The sequence below is a fragment of the Rutidosis leptorrhynchoides genome, chromosome 6 (genome assembly GCF_046630445.1).
Source record: "Rutidosis leptorrhynchoides isolate AG116_Rl617_1_P2 chromosome 6, CSIRO_AGI_Rlap_v1, whole genome shotgun sequence".
In the NCBI taxonomy this organism is placed as follows: domain Eukaryota; kingdom Viridiplantae; phylum Streptophyta; class Magnoliopsida; order Asterales; family Asteraceae; genus Rutidosis; species Rutidosis leptorrhynchoides.
The window spans coordinates 382,419,243-382,442,026 of NC_092338.1; the positions used below are offsets into that span (position 1 = coordinate 382,419,243).

The 22,784-nt window shown below is 28.7% G+C and overlaps 1 protein-coding gene and 1 long non-coding RNA gene across 9 annotated transcripts in view; both read right to left on the reverse strand.

Annotated features, from left to right (window-relative positions):
- LOC139852364 (uncharacterized) overlaps nt 1–8,441 on the reverse strand; it is a 74,045-nt gene extending 65,604 nt beyond the window's left edge. For 5 of the 8 annotated variants that reach the window (XR_011761047.1, XM_071841649.1, XM_071841647.1 and 2 more), the window contains exons 1-2: nt 3,375–3,795; nt 3,185–3,228 (exon numbers count right to left, since the gene is read on the reverse strand). Coding sequence is in view for 4 of the 8 variants with exons in the window: in XM_071841649.1 (XP_071697750.1) it covers nt 3,185–3,202 (18 nt within the window). In the remaining 4 variants the exon portion in view is untranslated. The other 3 variants (XM_071841648.1, XM_071841645.1, XM_071841644.1) reach the window with 2 other exon arrangements.
- An 11,894-nt stretch (nt 8,442–20,335) lies between these two features.
- Nucleotides 20,336–21,050, reverse strand: LOC139856122 (uncharacterized). The gene is made up of 3 exons (XR_011761683.1): nt 20,820–21,050; nt 20,560–20,633; nt 20,336–20,413 (listed from the first exon to the last, which is right to left on the reverse strand). It is a non-coding gene; the product is annotated as an uncharacterized lncRNA (long non-coding RNA).
- Nucleotides 21,051–22,784: the final 1,734 nt, after the last annotated feature.

The following is a 22,784-nucleotide window of genomic DNA, read 5'->3' on the forward strand; positions in this document are numbered from 1 at the left end:
ACCCACCGATTGTACATAGGTGTTCCACCAAGTGAGAGTGACGCCGGAGAAAGTGTGAGTGGAGTACTTGACCTTGTCTTGGTCCCGACAACCGCTTATGCTAAAAACGGCTTCCGTTTGCTCAAACCATCGAGTGAGAGTAACCGGTCCTCCGGTTCCATCGAAAGTGTGAGGTTTGCACCCCATGAAAGCTTTATAGGAGCATCCCTCATTTGAGTTACCGGCTCCATTGTTGTTGTTGTTGTTGTTTTTGTTGTTGTTGTTGTTGTTGTTGTTGTTGTGGTTGTTATTATTATTGTTGTTGGATGAGTGACCGGCCATGGCCGCATCTACGGCGGTGGCTATCATGCGTTGTAGAGCTTGTTCGGGAGTTTCACGGCGTGGCGCACGGCGAGGAGGCATTGTTCCTTCAAAACAAAAGAATACCGTTGGTTAGTATTTTAAATAATACTAACCGTGATATGGAATAAAGATAGAGAGAAAATTTTCCTTGACTCGCCTTAAATTCTTTATGCCACAATGTCGGAACGTTCATATGAGTCACCGTAATATAATCCCGAAAATTATATTACCCTGATTCATATGTGCATTCGACATCATTTCATATAGTCAAGGTGGCGTGTCAATCAAATTAAATAACGTGAGATTAAGATGAACTAAGAGTAGATATGAGTAGAAGCGTTCGAGTATAAATGCACAAGTAGTAAAGTAATTCCTACTTCAAGTCTATATGCCGGTTGTAGTCTAGACTCACCAATGTACCCTATGACTCGAGGTTGACACCAATGAACTCTAAATCCCTACAACCAACGCTCTGATACCATTTGTAGCGACCCGACAAAATCGTCATTTGACGGTGCCGTCTACTTAGGTCCCGTTACGTGGTCATAAGTCTTTAAAACAACGTTTGACCAAAAGATATGTCGCATTCATTTCAAATGTAAAGATTGTTCAAAGTTTACAAGAATAGTTCCACCACAAGTTACGTTACAAAGTTATAAGTACAAATGAAACTTATGCGACACAATTTAAAAGTAGCCAAAAGACGCTCCATGTATGCATATATACTCGACATCCAATGCAAGTATCAAAATAATGAGCGGAAGCATGTATCATGTATCGTTCAAGGACCTGAGAAAAACATAGAAATCTGTCAACGAAAACGTTGGTGAAATCATAGGTTTAAGTAAGTAAGTACAAATGAACCACAAGATTTATAACATTTCAATAATAGTTAACCATTCCAAAAATTTGTTATCACGAGCACCCAATTATCAATGCTTAACATTCCTTCCATAGAACCCCATCACCTTAGTGCTAGAACATACACTGTTTCTCGAAAATATATTTCATTCGTAAACGGTAGCGAACCGTTTGAATGAGGGTTTGTCAAACCCATATGGCCATATAACATAAGTTCTCGCTTACACCCGGCAAGTGTAACTAATGATAATCGAATTGAGGATTTTTGTTCTAAACTCGTATGTAGAATGTTTGTTTTCCTGTACTTGTGTTCACTTAGTTAAAAAGGAACGTTTATGTTTTCTCATCCCAAATGTAAGTTTCAAAAGAGTAAAAGTGGGACTATGATCTCACCTTGAGTGCACGAGTAGTAAAGTACTTCAACAAGTAAACGTGTGCAAAGAACAATGCTAGTCTTGACCTAAACAATAGGTTGTATCAATAACGGTAAACACGATAGGTCAAAGATGTTCAATTAGTCCTATGGCTCGTTACAGCTCGAATACTACAACATGTGAGTCAAATTGTCATGTTTCATGCAAGATACGAGTATAAAAGCATGTTAGAACGATTTGCACAAACATTTGGTTAAGTTTGATTAAAAGTCAACTTGGTCGGGTCAAAGTCAACAAAAAAGTCAACACGTTCGGGCGGGTCCCGAACTATTTCTCTGAGGTTTTTAATCATATATGAGCACGTTAGAACAAGTTACATGTGAATCGGAGGTGCGTAGCATAGTAAACATTTTTCGAAAAATGGTAAAACGAAACAGAAACTTCAAGTGTAACTGGACGGCGTCCAGATTTTCTGGACGACGTCCAGTATTAAAGGACTGGACGGTGTCTCAATATCTGGACGGTGTCCAGTATTAAAGAACTGGACGGCGTCCTAATATCTGGACGGCGTCCAGATTAGTATTCAGGTTCTGTTTGCTGAAAGTCTCAAGTGCACGAACCAAAATCCAAACAAACACAATTTATGATCCGCAAACAATCAAGACAAGTATCTTATACTGTTGGGAAGGTAATTTGACGAGGAAAACAACTAAACACATTTCATCAATCAATCTACCTATTACAACAACCAAAACCGCATCTAATGCTTAACATTAACTGCATACAAGTTCATAAATGCAATTCAATGATTCGGGCAACCAATTTACATGAATGATATGCCGTTTCGAAGGTAATCAAGCATACAATCCAACTAAACACTTACCAATAATAATCCATGGCATTCAATGCATCAAAAGTCCATTTCAAGTTCATCAAACCCTAACCCAAATTCACCAAAATCATAAATCAAGTTCATGAACTTTTCTAAAGCAACCTACACATCAAATTGAAGCTAGTGATACTAGGAACACAATTAGGACATGAACGTTTAACATCTAACAACATATGATCATCCAAAACTCAAAAACAACACACCAAAATTCAAGTTCATGCTAGTTACTTCAAAACAACAAGATCGAGCATACAATTCATATATTCATTTTAGACTTGAGCCATAGACACTAATTAACACTTTTATAAGTTAAAAACATCAAGAACACAAAATCTAGTGATTTTAGAAAGTTACCCAAATGAGATGAAATTGGTATCAAGTTGTAGAGGATGAAGAGAGGATTCCAAATATGTAATTTGTTTTGATGTTAGCCTCCAAAATCGGATTTAGATGATGAATTAAGGATTGAATGTTGAGAGGATTTGGAAGTAGTAAAAGATGAGGATGAAAATGAATGGATGAAAGGGGTTTGACCCTTTGACCTAGTCAAGGGTTTGATCCCTTGTCAAGTTTAGTCCCTCAACTTTCGTTCGGGTGCGTGAATTACCTAAACGAGATAATTTAAAACGCGTATTAACGGGAGATGTTATAAACATATAACGGAGTTTAAAATAGTATAACGGAAAAGTAAATGAAAAAAGGCGGGATGTTACACCTTCCCCTGCAACTTCATCTTCAGTTTCAAATTCAGTTCTATCACTAATTTCAAATCAAATCATCAAATTAAAATTCAAATCAAATAAATAATTTACCCATAATATTAAACCCTTAATTTCTTAAGAAAAGCAACAGTAAGTGTACATCAACAACGATTTTGGATTCTCCAATAATTAAATATACAGTACCTGTAAATCTATAACTCCTAATTAGAGCTTCAAACCGCCTTGCATAGTAACCCCATTTGTAGATTCTCCATTACCTATACATCGACAATGTTGTTACTGAGTATACCCAAAACGAATCGAGCAATTACTAATCCATAAAAGATGATCAAAAAAAATAAAGGAGTTCGAATGAATACTATCGTATTAAGAAAAACAAAGCAGAGCAACAACAAACACTTCATATAAATCTAAAAGTCCAAGCCAACAATTTAATCATCATACCTGCTATTACGTTTTCTGTACCACCGCCCACCACTTCATCAAGCAAAATCAATTGCACCTTTAAGAAATCAAGAAACTAACAACAAACACATGATAAACTAACAAAAATTACTCACCTGAGAAATTAATATGTAGAAAGTGAGAAGATAACCTGACATGGAAGAACACAAAGTGAGAAAATCCAATAGATTAACAAACAAAAAACAAATCGTATATAATTAATGACACGGGAAAAAAAACCTAATTTGAATATGAAAATTACAATATTACGTACCATAGAACTGCGAAATCGTATACTTCCATATTAGAATGGGCCACGGGTAAAACATTTGCAGTAAAATAGTTGCACTACGGAGTAAAAATTTTAAGGAATAAGTAGACAATCAAAGTGATAACACACCTTTCCTAAGTTTAAAAATAAAATAGAAGAAAAGGCCTATCTTTCTTACTAAACGAAGGAAGTTCCATTTTCCATAACCAAAATGAAAGAGTCAATCAGTCGCTCACAACGCCATGCAGCGGGAGAGCTATTTATGCTAATGACCCTTTCTTTCTAGTGTGACGACCCGAAAATTTCTGACCAAATTTAAACTTAATCTTTATATGATTTCGACACGATGAGCAAAGTCTGTAATGTCGAGTCTCAAAAAGTTTTGGAACTATATTCATGTATTCATTTCACCTTTGACTATTCTCGACGATTCACGAACAGTTATTTGTAAATAAATATGTACAGGTGTATACATATATAAATATAAATAATTCTAATAACTGGAAATAATAAAATTTAATCAATTGAATTGAGAATTATTATTATTAAGTATTGTCATTATAATTATTATTATTGTTATTATTATTATATGCATCATATAATTAATAACATGTAATGTTAATATATAATATAATAAATTTAATTATAAGTTAAACTATAATTGTTATAAGTAATATTATTATTACTTTTATTATTAACATCTATATTGGTATTATTAACATATTATAATGGATATATATATATATATATATATAAATTGTAATGCTATTATTACTAATATTATTATTATTAGTATCACTAATAAATATTATTATCATCATCATTATTATTTTATTTATCAACTTTATAATACAAATTAATATGGGTATCATTAATAATATTATTATCATTACTTTTATTCTTATTAGTATTAGTATAATTTTGATAAAGTTATTATTAATATTATTATAATTATAAATTGTATTGTTATTATTACTAGTATTCTTATTAAAAGCAGATTTTATAAATAAATATATATTATTAATTGATATTACAGAATTTAATATATATAGCAGATATATAAATAATTGATATATATATAAGTAAACCTAAACACAGATATATAAAAATATATACATATACAGATATGTATACAGGTATAGAAAAACAGTTATATATACATACTGATAAACAGATACATTAAATAATTGTTAAATATAAATAAAAAGAAAAAAAGATATAGTACGAATCTGTTTAAATCCATATCAAACTTTATTTGATTCTTTTTTTGTTTTGTATCCAAGATTACTACCAGTCCCAATCCAATCCTATACGTACCAACTAAATCCAATCAGATGAAGTTAAAAATCGTTAGCCATCGTAGTCTGTTTAATTTTTTTATTTTCTTTTATTCCTGTTCTTGACTCAGAGGTGAAAGTCGACACATATACACCATTGTTATATAACAATTGACTCTTCATAAGTCATCTGATTATTTTTGTTATCATTATCAATTATCTATTACAATTAATTCAATTTATCGAATTAAAATCAAAAAGGAAACAGGAACCAGTCGTTCTTTTTCTGTTCTTCATCTTTTCAGTCAAAACTCGATTTATCAATTAATTTCAAAATCCTTAAATGCAGTTCTATTAGGAATCTCATTTGGAAACTATCTGCAAGGTTTCAAAACCTAATTCCTAATAACAAGTAAGAATTTTTGAGTCAAAGTTTATTTATAAAAAAGTCAACCGATGTGTTTATTGTAAAATTCGAATTTGTTGTAAGGATTATGGATCAATTGTGGATTTATGAAGTTTTTATAAACGATTTATAATAAATTTCAAGTAGAAATTTTTATCTAAAACAGGTCCAAAATCAAAATTAATGTTGAAGTTGCAGAGTGTTCATCCGACACTGTAGCTGCTTATTATTTTTCTTTTTTTTTCTTTTCCGTCAAATTAAAACCGTATCATAAGTTGTTTTCATTTTATTTATACGTATTAAAAACAATAATTTGGTTAATAAAGATCAATAAGTCGGATTTGATCGAACTATAAATGAAGAAGATGAAGATGAAATATAAGCATTAACAGGACGAGTTAAATATTATTACATTCGGTATAAATTTAGAAAAAAGGGCACCAGCCCAAACGGTTTAGGGAGTGTGTAATGAGCAAGAGGTCTCGGGTTCGAACCCCGGCAGTGGCGATTTTTTTTAAAACCTATTCTTTTGAGGTATAACTATATTTATTATTATTATTTCTTATTATTATTACTATTATTATTATTATTATTATTATTATTATTATTATTATTATTATTATTATTATTATTATTAGTATTATGTTAACTATTATTAACATCATTATTATAATTAAAATTATTACCTTTATTGTTATTATTAGCATTATCAGTAGATATGATAATTACCATTACCAGTAGTATTATTATGGTTACCATTATTAGTATTATTATTATTAAAAAGTATTATTATTATTATCAAAATAAGTATCACTTTTATAAATATTATTATTATTATCATTTTTAATATTATCATAACTATTATTATTATTAATATTAAAAGAACCATTATTTTTAAAATTATCATTTTCATTAAAATTTTCATTTTCATTAAAATTATTAGTATTATAAAAAGTATCATTTAAAATTATCATTTTTATTAAGATTTATATTATTATTATAACTATTATTATTAAAACTATCTTTTTATTTAAAATTTCATTATAATTATTATTATTATATTATTATAACAAATAAATACTTTGTATACTTATACTAAAATTATATTAATATTACCTATAATTATATATTAAAAACATTAACATTTCTATTATGTATATACAAAATAAATACATATATAACATGTAATTTAAAATATAAAATATATTAGAATTTAGTGCAAATTATATATAAACTACAAACACTAAATATATAAATCCTATATAATAAATAGATGGAATTATTTGATGTTCATTATATGTGTTAATATATATACTCGATATAATTTAATGAATCCAAGGCCAACCCTACACTTGTTATATGTCGTCATATGTATTTTTACTACAAAATACAGTATGGTGAGTTTTATTTGCTCCTTTTTAAATGCTTTTGCAATATATATTTTTCGGACTGAGAATACATGCGCTATTTTTATAACTGTTTTACGAAATAGATACAAGTAATTGAAACTACATTATATGGTTGAATGGATCGAAGCCGAATATGCCCCTTTTAGCTTGGTAGCCTAAGAATTAGGGAACAGACCCCCTAATTGACGCGAATCCTAAAGATAGATCTATCGGGCCCAACAAGCCCCATTCTGGAATTTGGAATGCTTTAGTACTTCGAGTTTATCATGTCCGATGGTTATCCCGGAATGATGGGAATATTCTATATGCATCTTGTTAAGGTCGGTTACCAGGTGTTCACCATATGAATGATTTTTATCTCTATGCAGTTTGCGAAATGCCTGATATGAGAATGATGTTTATGAAAAATGAAATCTTGTGGTCTATTAAAATAATAGAAATGATTGCTTATGATAAACTAATGAACTCACCAACCTTTTGGTTGACACTTTAAAGCATGTTTATTTTCAGGTATGAAAGAAATCTTCCGCTATGCATTTGCTCATTTTAGAGATATTACTTGGAGTCATTCATGACATATTTCAAAACACGTTGCATTCGAGTCGTTGAGTTCAACAAGATTATTAGTAAGTCATTGATAGTTTCATATATTATGAAATGGTATGCATGCCTGTCAACTTTCGATGTAATGAAAGTTTGTCTTTTAAAAACGAATGCAATGTTTGTAAAATGTATCATATAGAGGTCAAGTACCTCGCGATGTAACCAAATGTAATGTATTCATCCAGATGGATTAGGACGGGTCGTTAGATCTAGTACGGTAATTGCTCAGACGACTCCTTCTCCAGAATGTCACTTATACTACGTAGTATAAATTGTAAGAATAAGAATATAACTTTTGAATGGTGATTCACTATCAGTTTTACAAATAAATTTTACACATATAACTATCATATGAAATAGTTTAAATATATTTTTACGATGAATGATCTGCTGGTTAATCATGTATTAAATAATAATAATGCAACGCTTATCGGTATGAACTTCATGATAGAGGAACTAACCTTTTCTTCTCTTTAACATGTATTTCACCCACCTTCCCCTGCAACTTCATCTTCAGTTTCAAATTCAGTTCTATCACTAATTTTAAATCAAATTATCAAATTAAAATTCAAATCAAATAAATAATTTACCCATAATATTAAACCCTTAATTTCTTAAGAAAAGCAACAGTAAGTGTACATCAACAACGATTTTAGGTTCTCCATTAATTAAATATACAGTACCTGTAAATCTATAACTCCTAATTAAAGCTTCAAACCGCCTTGCATAGTAACCCCATTTGTGGATTCTCCATTACCTATACATCGACAATGTTGTTACTGAGTATACCCAAAACGAATCGAGCAATTACTAATCCATAAAAGATGATCAAAAAAAATAAAGGAGTTTGAATGAATACTATCGTAAAGGAGCAATTATTAATTGATATTACAGAATTTAATATATATAGCAGATATATAAATAATTAATATATATATAAGTAAACCTAAACACATATATATAAAAATATATACATATACAGATATGTATACATGTATAGAAAAACAGTTATATATACATACTGATAAACAGATAAATTAAATAATTGTTATATATAAATAAAAGAAAATAAAGATATAGTACGAATCTGTTTAAATCCATATCAAACTTTATTTGATTCTTTTTTTGTTTTATCTACAAGATTACTACCAGTCCCAATCCAATCCTGTACGTACCAACTAAATCCAATCAGATGAAGTTAAAAATCGTTAGCCATCGTAGTCTGTTTAATTTTTTTATTTTCTTTTATTCCTGTTCTTGACTCAGAGTTGAAAGTCGACACATATATAGCATTGTTATATAACAATCGACTCTTCATAAGTCATCTGATTATTTTCGCTATCATTATCAATTATCTATTACAATTAATTCAATTTATCGAATTAAAATAAAAAAGGAAACAGGAACCAGTCGTTCTTTTCTGTTCTTCATCTTTTCTGTCAAAACTCGATTTATCAATTAATTTTAAAATCCTTAAATGCAGTTCTGTTAGAAATCCCATTTGGAAACTATCTGCAAGGTTTCAAAACCTAATTCCTAATAACAAGTAAGAATTTTCGAGTCAAAGTTTATTTATAAAAAAAGTCAACCGATGTGTTTATTGTAAAATTCGAGTTTGTTGTAAGGATTATGGATCAATTGATGATTCATGAAGTTTTTATAAACGATTTATAATAAATTTCAAGTAGAAATTTTTATCTAAAACAGGTCCAAAATCAAAATTAATGTTGAAGTTGCAGAGTGTTCATCCGACGCTGTAGCTGCTTATTATTTTTCTTTTTTTTTTCTTTTCTCTTAAATTAAAACCGTATCATAAGTTGTTTTCATTTTATTTATACGTATTAAAAATAATAATTTGGTTAATAAAGATCAATAAGTCGGATTTGATCGAAATATAAATGAAGAAGATGAAGATGAAATATAAGCATCAACAGGACGGGTTAAATATTATTACATTCGATATAAATTCAGAAAAAAGGGCAACAGCCCAAACGGTTTAGGGAGTGTGTAATGAGCGAGAGGTCTCGGGTTCGAACCCCGACAGTGGCGATTTTTTTTAAAACCTATTCTTTTGAGGTATAACTATGTTTATTATTATTATTTCTTATTATTATTATTATTACTATTATTATTATTATTATTATTATTATTATTATTATTATTATTATTATTGTTAGTATTATGTTAACTATTATTAACATCATTATTATAATTAAAATTATTACCTTTATTATTATTATTAGCATTATCAGTAGATATTATAATTACCATTACCAGTAGTATTATTATGGTTACCATTATTAGTATTATTATTAAAAAGTATTATTATTATTATTATTATCAAAATAAGTATCACTTTTATAAATATTATTATTATTATTATCATTTTTAATATTATCATAACTATTATTATTATTAATATTAAAAGAACCATTATTTTTAAAATTATCATTTTCCTTAAAATTTTCATTTTCATTAAAATTATTAGTATTATAAAAAGTATCATTTAAAATTATCATTTTTATTAAGATTTATATTATTATTATAACTATTATTATTAAAACTACCTTTTTATTTAAAATTTCATTATAATAATAATTATTATATTATTATAACAAATAAATACTTTGTATACTTATGCTAAAATTATATTAATATTACCTATAATTATATATTAAAAACATTAACATTTCTATTATGTATATACAAAATAAATACATATATAACATGTAATTTAAAATATAAAATATATTAAAATTTAGTGCAAATTATATATAAACTACAAACACTAAATATATAAATACTATATAATAAATAGATGGAATTATTTGATGTTCATTATATGTGTTAATATATATACTCGATATTGGTTCGTGAATCCAAGGCCAACCCTACACTTGTTATATGTCGTCATATGTATTTTTACTACAAAATACAGTATGGTGAGTTTCATTTGCTCCCTTTTTAAATGCTTTTGCAATATATATTTTTGAGACTGAGAATACATGCGCTATTTTTATAACCGTTTTACGAAATAGACACAAGTAATTGAAACTACATTATATGGTTGAATGGATCGAAGCCGAATATGCCCCTTTTAGCTTGGTAGCCTAAGAATTAGGGAACAGACCCCCTAATTGATGCGAATCCTAAAGATAGATCTATCGGGCCCAACAAGCCCCATTCTGGAATTTGGAATGCTTTAGTACTTCGAGTTTATCATGTCCGTTGGGTGTCCCGGAATGATGGGGATATTCTATATGCATCTTGTTAAGGTCGGTTACCAGGCGTTCACCATATGAATGATTTTTATCTCTATGCAGTTTGCGAAATGCCTGATATGAGAATGATGTTTATGAAAAATGAAATCTTGTGGTCTATTAAAATAATGGAAATGATTGCTTATGATAAACTAATGAACTCACCAACTTTTTGGTTGACACTTTAAAGTATGTTTATTCTCAGGTATGAAAGAAATCTTCCGCTGTGCATTTGCTCATTTTAGAGATATTACTTGGAGTCACTCATGACATATTTCAAAAGACGTTGCATTCGAGTCGTTGAGTTCAACAAGATTATTATTAAGTCATTGATAGTTTGATATATTATAAAATGGTATGCATGCCTGTCAACTTTCGATGTAATGAAAGTTTGTCTTTTAAAAATGAATGCAATGTTTGTAAAATGTATCATATAGAGGTCAAGTACCTCGCGATGTAACCAAATGTAATGTATTCGTCCAGATGGATTAGGACGGGTCGTTAGAGTTGGTATATATATATATATATATATATATATATATATATATATATATATATATATATATATATCAGAGCGGTGGTCTTAGCGAACCAGGTCTTGCATTAGTGTGTCTAACTGATAGTTGTTTAGATGCATTAGTGGGTCTGGACTTTGACCGTGTCTGCATGTCAAAAGTTTTTCTTATCATTTCGTGTCGAAAATTACTTGCTTATCATTTCTTAGTCTAGACACATCCTACTGCATTGATTGCATGAATAGTGTATAGACAAATTCATATCTTAGCGTATCTGTTACTGTAGACTTTATCTGACACGTTTCCTTAATTCCCTCCGTAATCTACGGGATCTTTTGTACTATGTATAGGTATTCTATGTAGTTAGAATATCATCTAATATTCGAAAATCATTTCATATCGAAAAATCCTTTATTCAGTCGTACGAAATGGAACTCGCCACTAGTTCAAGTCCCTCGAATTCCGATATGGAGTCCCATTCGAGCTTCGAAAGCAGCGTGACTGGAATGGACCAACCAATCAGCCATCATCTATTCTGGATGAATTAGGGCTGGGTTCGTAGCCTACTTAGTCATTGGAGACAAGAAGAAGGCGATCCCTTTCATCTACCATATTGTCCTCTTGGTGAAGAACCTGAAGCACTTACCGGTGAACCTATCCGAAACACCATTTTCAGTCTCATTTCCAGGGTATCTCAACACGATTATATTCTATCCACAATTCTAAACCTTATTCATCCGCTCGTTCCGACCGGCAATCATCCCGGAATAATAGAAGAAGTCAACGAACTTCGCGCTCGAGTAATCAATTTGGAGAATATGGTGCAAAATTTACCAGCTCCAGCAACAGCATCCGTACCATCAACAACACACGCCTCAACATATCATTCTGTACCTCGAGTATAATCATCGTACTACGTATCGTTCTATCTATTTTATCTTCGTTCGACATGGCGATTATGTAATCTCTAATGTTTTAGAGATTATATATTCTTGTTCTAACGTAAATCAAATTAAATTAATATCATATTAACTCATTAAATCTGTATTACATCTGAAGAAAATATATATATGTAAGTATATTTTCATAAAGGTTGTAATTAAAAATTCTTTTGTACAAACTGTTAATGGTGAAAATATTTTAACTGGTAGGTAATACTCGAGGAATATTTAGATTTCACATTAATAAGTTACACTGTACATTCTTCCAATCTGATTCAACAGTCAATTACTATCCTACTTACATCCACAAGATATACGAATCCGTTCACCGCAAAATAACCATTTTCATTCAATTTCGTATTTGGATTTTGAATTACCAGAATTCAACAAGTGGCATAATGAATAAAACATTGGACAAAATAAAATTTGTTAGAAACAAACAAATTAACTATGAGAAAATTTTTGTTAAGAATCCACGCTAACTGTTCCTAGCTAACTGATTACATTTTATTTATCGCAATTTATTTATCGCAATTTATATTCTTGCAATTTTATTTATCGTCATTTAATTTCTGTTATTTATTTTATGCACTTTAAATATCGAGACACGTATACAAGGTTTTAACATATCATATCGACGCATCTATATATATTATTTGGAATAACCATAGACACTCTATATGCAGTAATGCTTGAGTTAGCTATACAGGGTTGAGGTTGATTCTACAATAATATATATACTTTGAGTTGTGATCGAGTCTGAGACATGTACACGGGTCACGATACGTATTAATTAATTCGAATATTATATATTAAACTATATATGAATTATTGAACTGTTAACTGTGGACTATCGACCGTGGACTGCCAACATTGGACAATTAAAATGAATTAAAATATTGATTATAACATATGAAACTAAACAATTCTTCAAGTTTGCCACTTGATTTCATCTTAAACCTCATTTGTATCTTGACGATTACAATCTGCGTTCAAACCTTTCATGATTCTTGAAAACACCTCAATCAAGAGGATGAACCAACCACACTTCATCTACGGAAGAAAAGATTGATGCATATAGTTATGCACCTGAAAACACTCGGAACCTGAGTAAACGTTTAACATGTATCGGTGCTAGCTCCTTTGACGTTATTACCGAAAATAACTTTACAATTCCTTTCCAAAATTGCCAATTTTGTCACAGCTTCAGCAAATCAACATCGACCTTTCATTCGAATAAACTCTATTATAACCTTGATATATAATTTTGCCTTTCGTCAACGTTACCGGAGAACCATTTATATTCCACCACATTAGCAGTAAACTTACCAGCAACTTCATTACTCATTGGCTTAAGTCTCTCCGAAGAACCATTATATTTGTTCGTTAAAACCTATTCATATACTCATCCACATCTTAACTAGAATTGCCATACCAATTACCGATAATCAGCAAATGGTATTTCGAATCTCGCAACGTTCTACATCAACAGTTATATGTATACATATAACATTTAACTCTTAGAATTATGATCTTCCATTCTGAAATTCTGAAAAAGCTGAATACAGCAGCAAAAACTGTACACGGCCTTAACAGTCGAAGGTATAAAGATAAAGAATAAGTGTGTTTGCAAAGCTCAGAAAAGTTGGAACTAGAAAACGGATTAAGAAAACCATGAAGGAGGCTGTGGACAAATCACAAAAACTAAACCTGCCCTCAAAGAATCCAAATGATTCAGTACCTGCTGAAGTCATTAACGAATACCTTGCTTCTGACTCTAAACTCTTGCGGACAAATTTTCTTCATCATCCATCGATATTAGAAATTCTAAGATATCATCGTATCCTTCATTATAAATATCATTGATATTTCTGAAGATATTTTCATAACTAATCTTATCTGAAATCATTTATCTCTTCGCGCTATCAGTATTACATCATATAAGAAACTGTTAGTTTTTATATTCTGTAAGCATTCGAGTTTGAATTATGAATGATTTTGAAGTAGTGTTGGAAATTGATGCATGGGTTAGTATAATATAATGACACTTGATCAACGTGATTATATTATAGTAAGTCATGCTGAGTTTCTAATGAAACATGATGATTCACAGACCATAACCTCATCATGTGTCATGTTACACGACTCTTACATTCTATCTGATATATAAACATATCAAGAACATAATTTCTTGATAGTTCTATCTTTTCTCTTGAATTCTGGTAATTTAACCAATCAAGATCGTGCTATTACAATTTCTCTCTTAGAACGTTAGTTATGTTCATTTGAAACTTCATATCTACGAATTCTGGACCATTATTCGCTTGACTTAAAGTCGGAAAGAGAAAACAAAAGTATGAATTGAAAAAGAAAGAATAGATGGTATGAGCTATGAAAATAAGGAAATGAAGAGGGTGAATTTATAGTAAAATATCCGACAGAGCAATCAAAATAAAGGATCGCATTTAAAGTGGATCCTAATTTCCTTAATTACCGAAGAACCAAATTTTATTAAGAAGATTTTCTCCAAATCCCTTAAATTCAAAAAAATCAACCGTGACTATGTCACCGGTTAAGACGAACTGGTATTTACTCATTTCATTCTTTTGTGATAACTTCATTCGTACTCTTTGAGTAGTCGAATTATCTTATCCATATTACTCAACAGTAATAAAACTCTATTATCAACTCATATGAGTCATGAAAACATACTTATTGTCTGCCATGACGATCCCAATCAAATTTCGGGACGAAATTTCTTTAACGGGTAGGTACTGTGACGACCCGGAAATTTCCGACCAAATTTAAACTTAATCTTTATATGATTTCGACACGATGAGCAAAGTCTGTAATGTTGAGTCTCAAAAAGTTTTGGAACTATATTCATGTATTCATTTAACCTTTGACTATTCCCGACGATTCACGAACAGTTATTTGTAAATAAATATGTACAGGTGTATACATATATAAATATAAATAATTCTAATAACTGGAAATAATAAAATTTAATCAATTGAATTAAGAATTATTATTATTAAGTATTGTCATTAGAATTATTATTATTATTATTATTATTATTATTATTATTATTATTATTATTATTATTATTATTATTATTATTATTATTATTATTATTATTATTATTATTATTATTATATGCATCATATAATTAATAACATGTAATGTTAATATATAATATAATAAATTTAATTATAAGTTAAACTATAATTGTTATAAGTAATATTATTATTACTTTTATTATTAACATCTATATTGGTATTATTAACATATTATAATGGATATAAATATAAATTGTAATGCTATTATTACTAATATTATTATTATTAGTATCACTAATAAATATTATTATCATCATCATTATTATTTTAGTTATCAACTTTATAATACAAATTAATATGGGTATCATTAATAATATTATTATCATTACTTTTATTCTTATTAGTATTAGTATAATTTTGATAAAGTTATTATTAATATTATTATAATTATAAATTGTATTTTTATTATTACTAGTATTCTTATTAAAAGCAGATTTTATAAATAAATATATATTATTAATTGATATTACAGAATTTAATATATATAGCAGATATATAAATAATTGATATATATATAAGTAAACCTAAACACAGATATATAAAAATATATACATATACAGATATGTATACAGGTATAGAAAAATAGTTATATATACATACTGATAAACAGATACATTAAATAATTGTTATATATAAATAAAAAGAAAAAAAGATATAGTACGAATCTGTTTAAATCCATATCAAACTTTATTTGATTCTTTTTTTGTTTTGTATCCAAGATTACTACCAGTCCCAATCCAATCCTGTACGTACCAACTAAATCCAATCAGATGAAGTTAAAAATCGTTAGCCATCGTAGTCTGTTTAATTTTTTTATTTTCTTTTATTCCTGTTCTTGACTCAGAGGTGAAAGTCGACACATATACACCATTGTTATATAACAATTGACTCTTCATAAGTCATCTGATTATTTTCGTTATCATTATCAATTATCTATTACAATTAATTCAATTTATCGAATTAAAATAAAAAGGAAACAGGAACCGGTCGTTCTTTTTCTGTTCTTCATCTTTTCAGTCAAAACTCGATTTATCAATTAATTTCAAAATCCTTAAATGCAGTTCTATTAGGAATCCCATTTGGAAACTATCTGCAAGGTTTCAAAACCTAATTCCTAATAACAAGTAAGAATTTTTGAGTCAAAGTTTATTTATAAAAAAGTCAACCGATGTGTTTATTGTAAAATTCGAGTTTGTTGTAAGGATTCTGGATCAATTGTGGATTCATGAAGTTTTTATAAACGATTTATAATAAATTTCAAGTAGAAATTTTTATCTAAAACAGGTCCAAAATCAAAATTAATGTTGAAGTTGCAGAGTGTTCATCCGACACTGTAGCTGCTTATTATTTTTCTTTTTTTTTCTTTTCCGTTAAATTAAAACCGTATCATAAGTTGTTTTCATTTTATTTATACGTATTAAAAACAATAATTTGGTTAATAAAGATCAATAAGTCGGATTTGATCGAACTATAAATGAAGAAGATGAAGATGAAATATAAGCATTAACAGGACGGGTTAAATATTATTACATTCGGTATAAATTTAGAAAAAGGGGCACCAGCCCAAACGGTATAGGGAGTGTGTAATGAGCGAGAGGTCTCAAGTTTGAACCCCGGCAGTGGCGATTTTTTTTAAAACCTATTCTTTTGAGGTATAACTATATTTATTATTATTATTTCTTATTATTATTACTACTAATACTATTATTATTATTATTATTATTATTATTATTATTATTATTATTATTATTATTATTATTATTATTATTATTATTATTATTATTATTAGTATTATGTTAACTATTATTAACATCATTATTATAATTAAAATTATTACCTTTATTGTTATTATTAGCATTATCAGTAGATATTATAATTACCATTACCAGTAGTATTATTATGGTTACCATTATTAGTATTATTATTATTAAAAAGTATTATTATTATTATCAAAATAAGTATCACTTTTATAAATATTATTATTATTATCATTTTTAATATTATCATAACTATTATTATTATTAATATTAAAAGAACCATTATTTTTAAAATTATCATTTTCATTAAAATTTTCATTTTCATTAAAATTATTAGTATTATAAAAAGTATCATTTAAAATTATCATTTTTATTAAGATTTATATTATTATTATAACTATTATTATTAAAACTATCTTTTTATTTAAAATTTCATTATAATTATTATTATTATATTATTATAACAAATAAATACTTTGTATACTTATACTAAAATTATATTAATATTACCTATAATTATATATTAAAAACATTAACATTTCTATTATGTATATACAAAATAAATACATATATAACATGTAATTTAAAATATAAAATATATTATAATTTAGTGCAAATTATATATAAACTACAAACACTAAATATATAAATCCTATATAATAAATAGATGGAATTATTTGATGTTCATTATATGTGTTAATATATATACTCGATATAATTTCATGAATCCAAGGCCAACCCTACACTTGTTATATGTCGTCATATGTATTTTTACTACAAAATACAGTATGGTGAGTTTTATTTGCTCCTTTTTAAATGCTTTTGCAATATATATTTTTGGGACTGAGAATACATGCGCTATTTTTATAACTGTTTTACGAAATAGATACAAGTAATTGAAACTACATTATATGGTTGAATGGATCGAAGCCGAATATGCCCCTTTTAGCTTGGTAGCCTAAGAATTAGGGAACAGACCCCCTAATTGACGCGAATCCTAAAGATAGATCTATCGGGCCCAACAAGCCCCATTCTGGAATTTGGAATGCTTTAGTACTTCGAGTTTATCATGTACGATGGTTGTCCCAGAATGATGGGGATATTCTATATGCATCTTGTTAAGGTCGGTTACCAGGTGTTCACCATATGAATGATTTTTATCTCTATGCAGTTTGCGAAATGCCTGATATGAGAATGATGTTTATGAAAAATGAAATCTCGTGGTCTATTAAAATAATGGAAATGATTGCTTATGATAAACTAATGAACTCACCAACCTTTTGGTTGACACTTTAAAGCATGTTTATTTTCAGGTATGAAAGAAATCTTCCGCTATGCATTTGCTCATTTTAGAGATATTACTTGGAGTCATTCATGACATATTTCAAAACACGTTGCATTCGAGTCGTTGAGTTCAACAAGATTATTAGTAAGTCATTGATAGTTTCATATATTATGAAATGGTATGCATGCCTGTCAACTTTCGATGTAATGAAAGTTTATCTTTTAAAAACGAATGCAATGTTTGTAAAATGTATCATATAAAGGTCAAGTACCTCGCGATGTAACCAAATGTAATGTATTCATCCAGATGGATTAGGACGGGTCGTTAGATCTAGTACGGTAATTGCTCAGACGACTCCTTCTCCAGAATGTCACTTATAATACGTAGTATAAATTGTAAGAATAAGAATATAACTTTTGAATGGTGATTCACTATCAGTTTTACAAATAAATTTTACACATATAACTATCATATGAAATAGTTCAAATATATTTTTACGATGAATGATCTGCTGGTTAATCATGTATTAAATAATAATAATGCAACGCTTATCGGTATGAACTTCATGATAGAGGAACTAACCTTTTCTTCTCTTTAACATGTATTTCACCCACCTTCCCCTGCAACTTCATCTTCAGTTTCAAATTCAGTTCTATCACTAATTTCAAATCAAATTATCAAATTAAATAAATAATTTACCCATAATATTAAACCCTTAATTTCTTAAGAAAAGCAACAGTAATTGTACATCAACAACGATTTTAGGTTCTCCATTAATTAAATATACAGTACCTGTAAATCTATAACTCCTAATTAAAGCTTCAAACCGCCTTGCATAGTAACCCCATTTGTGGATTCTCCATTACCTATACATCGACAATGTTGTTACTGAGTATACCCAAAACGAATCGAGCAATTACTAATCCATAAAAGATGATAAAAAAAATAAAGGAGTTTGAATGAATACTATCGTATTAAGAAAAACAAAGCAGAGCAACAACAAACACTTCATATAAATCTAAAAGTCCAAGCCAAGAATTTAATCATCATACCTGCTATTACATTTTCTGTACCACCGCCCACCACTTCATCAAGCAAAATCAATTGCACCTTTAAGAAATCAAGAAACTAACAACAAACACATGATAAACTAACAAAAATTACTTACCTGAGAAATTAATATGTAGAAAGTGAGAAGATAACCTGACATGGAAGAACACAAAGTGAGAAAATCCAATAGATTAACAAAAAAAAAAAAAAATCGTATATAATTAGTGACACGGGAAAAAAAACCTAAATTGAATATGAAAATTACAATATTACGTACCATAGAACTGCGAAATCGTATACTTCCATATTAGAGTGGGCCACGGGTAAAACATTTGCAGTAAAATAGTTGCACTACGGAGTATAAATTTTAAGGAATAAGAAGACAATCAAAGTGATAACACACCTTTCCTAAGTTTAAAAATAAAAAAAGAAGAAAAGGCCTATCTTTCTTACTAAACGGAGGAAGTTCCATTTTCCATAACCAAAATGAAAGAGTCAATCAGTCGCTCACAACGCTATGCAGCGGGAGAGCTATTTATGCTAATGACCCTTTCTTTCTAGTACGGTAATTGCGCAGACGACTCCTTCTCTAGAATGCCACTTATACTACGTAGTATAAATTGTAAGAATAAGAATATAACTTTTGACTGGTGACTCACTATCAGTTTTACAAATAAATTTTACACATATAACTATCGTATGAAATAGTTCAAATATATTTTTACGATGAATGATCTGCTGGTTAATCATGTATTAAATAATAATAATGCAACGCTTATTGGTATGAATTTCATGATAGAGGAACTAACCTTTTCTTCTCTTTAACATGTATTTTACCCACCTTCCCCTGCAACTTCATCTTCAGTTTCAAATTCAGTTCTATCACTAATTTCAAATCAAATCATCAAATTAAAATTCAAATCAAATAAATAATTTACCCATAATATTAAACCCTTAATTTCTTAAGAAAAGCAACAGTAAGTGAACATCAACAACGATTTTGGGTTCTCCATTAATTAAATATATAGTACCTGTAAATCTGTAACTCCTAATTAAAGTTTCAAACCGCCTTGCATAGTAACCCCATTTGTGGATTCTCCATTACCTATACATCGACAATGTTGTTACTGAGTATACCCAAAACGAATCGAGCAATTACTAATCCATAAAAGATGATAAAAAAAATAAAGGAGTTCGAATGAATACTATTGTATTAAGAAAAACAAAGCAGAGCAACAACAAACACTTCATATAAATCTAAAAGTCCAAGCCAACAATTTAATCATCATACCTGCTATTACGTTTTCTGTACCACCGCCCACCACTTCATCAAGCAAAATCAATTGCACCTTTAAGAAATCAAGAAACTAACAACAAACATATGATAAACTAACAAAAATTACTTACCTGAGAAATTAATATGTAGAAAGTGAGAAGATAACCTGACATGGAAGAACACAAAGTGAGAAAATCCAATAGATTAACAAAAAAAAAACAAATCGTATATAATTAATGACACGAAAAAAAAACCTAATTTGAATATGAAAATTACAATATTACGTACCATAGAACTGCAAAAACGTATACTTCAGAGTCAAGTCCCGATACGATTTTGAAGGATTGAGAATCTATATCATATTTTCTTGCAAACAAAATCCTAATTTGGGGATGACAAAATTGTGTGTCCTCCGTATCAGTTATGAGAGAAATAAATAATTTGGGGATGATAGCCTTACAAATAAGCAGATCAATTCAGTAAATAAATTCAATTGAAGAAAAAGAAGCAAACAAATCCTAAATAAAAAGGAAGGAATGTTACCTGTAGAGAAAGAATAGATCGAGAGAGAAAGAAGTGAGTACAGATCAGATTTGAAATATGAGGCTTGCGTGTTTTTGTTGGTTAATGGAGAAAGGAGGTGAGGTTGAAGGTAAGGGAGAAAGCATGGTTGAACAGGAGAAGTGTGCAGGAGATGTCGAGTGCAGGTTTTCCTTTTCTTTTTTTTTTACTTAAAAACCCAAAGTGTGTGAAAATAGTGTGTGTAAAGTGTGTGCAAATCATGAATAGTAAAAAATATGCTTAGGTGGACCAATGGGAGTGGAAGAAATGTGGCTGCTATTAGTATGTGTATAATTTATGTGAATTAGGTTTTTGTAAATGGTTATTTTGTAATAAAACATAAAAAGTAAAATGAATATATCTCTACTTTTCTTAAAAAAAAAAGACCTTTACAAACAATAAGGAAAAACCTCATCAAAAATGAAGCCTTAAATTACAACGAGCAAACTATAGAACATCCGAGCTCAACACTACAACCAAACAACTAGAACGAGTTCACTACACTACGACGAAACTTGTAGTGCATGCAAGTATGTAGCTTGTGAATTTCTTATTTCTTAAGTAGATCACATCGTATTACACGAGTATCATTGTTTATCACGAGCACGAGTTAACGTACTTGTAATGATCTAAGGTATATGCTACACTTACAGAATTTGTTGATAGAAAAATACTCTTACAAGTTACAAAATAACATTGCATAAATTTATGATAAAAGAATAGAGTGAATTGAATAAGAATGAAGGTATTATATTTGATCCATTTCATATATATATATATATATATATATATATATATATATATATATATATATATATATATATATATATATATATATATATATATATATATATATATATATATGTGTGTGTATATATATATATGTATATATATATATATATATATGTATATATATATATATGTATATATATATATATATATATATATATATATATATATATATGTATATATATATATAAATATTTTCATATATAATAAAATAGTAATATATATACGTTTGTAAGGAAAATATGCGAACGATAAACATGATAATAAGTGTAAATCTAATGATGAATAAATGTGTTTGTATTAATTAATCTTCTCAAGTGAAGCATAAAATTAACAGGTCCCTTATTTATCTGGTTTGTTTCTGTGCACCTTTCTAAGTGTTGTGACGATCGCTCCAAATCCATATGGACGAACACGTCATTCATCGATTTCATTGCGAGGTATTTGACCTCTATATGATACGTTTTGTAAACATTGCTTTCTTTTGAAAAGGCACACCATAAATGAATATTTAAATCAAAGGTTTTCGACATCTGATGATTTTTACATATAGACAATCACCGTAAATAAGTTTACAATAGTACTTCCATTGACGATGCAGTCAAAATAAGATACATGGTGATGATTTGG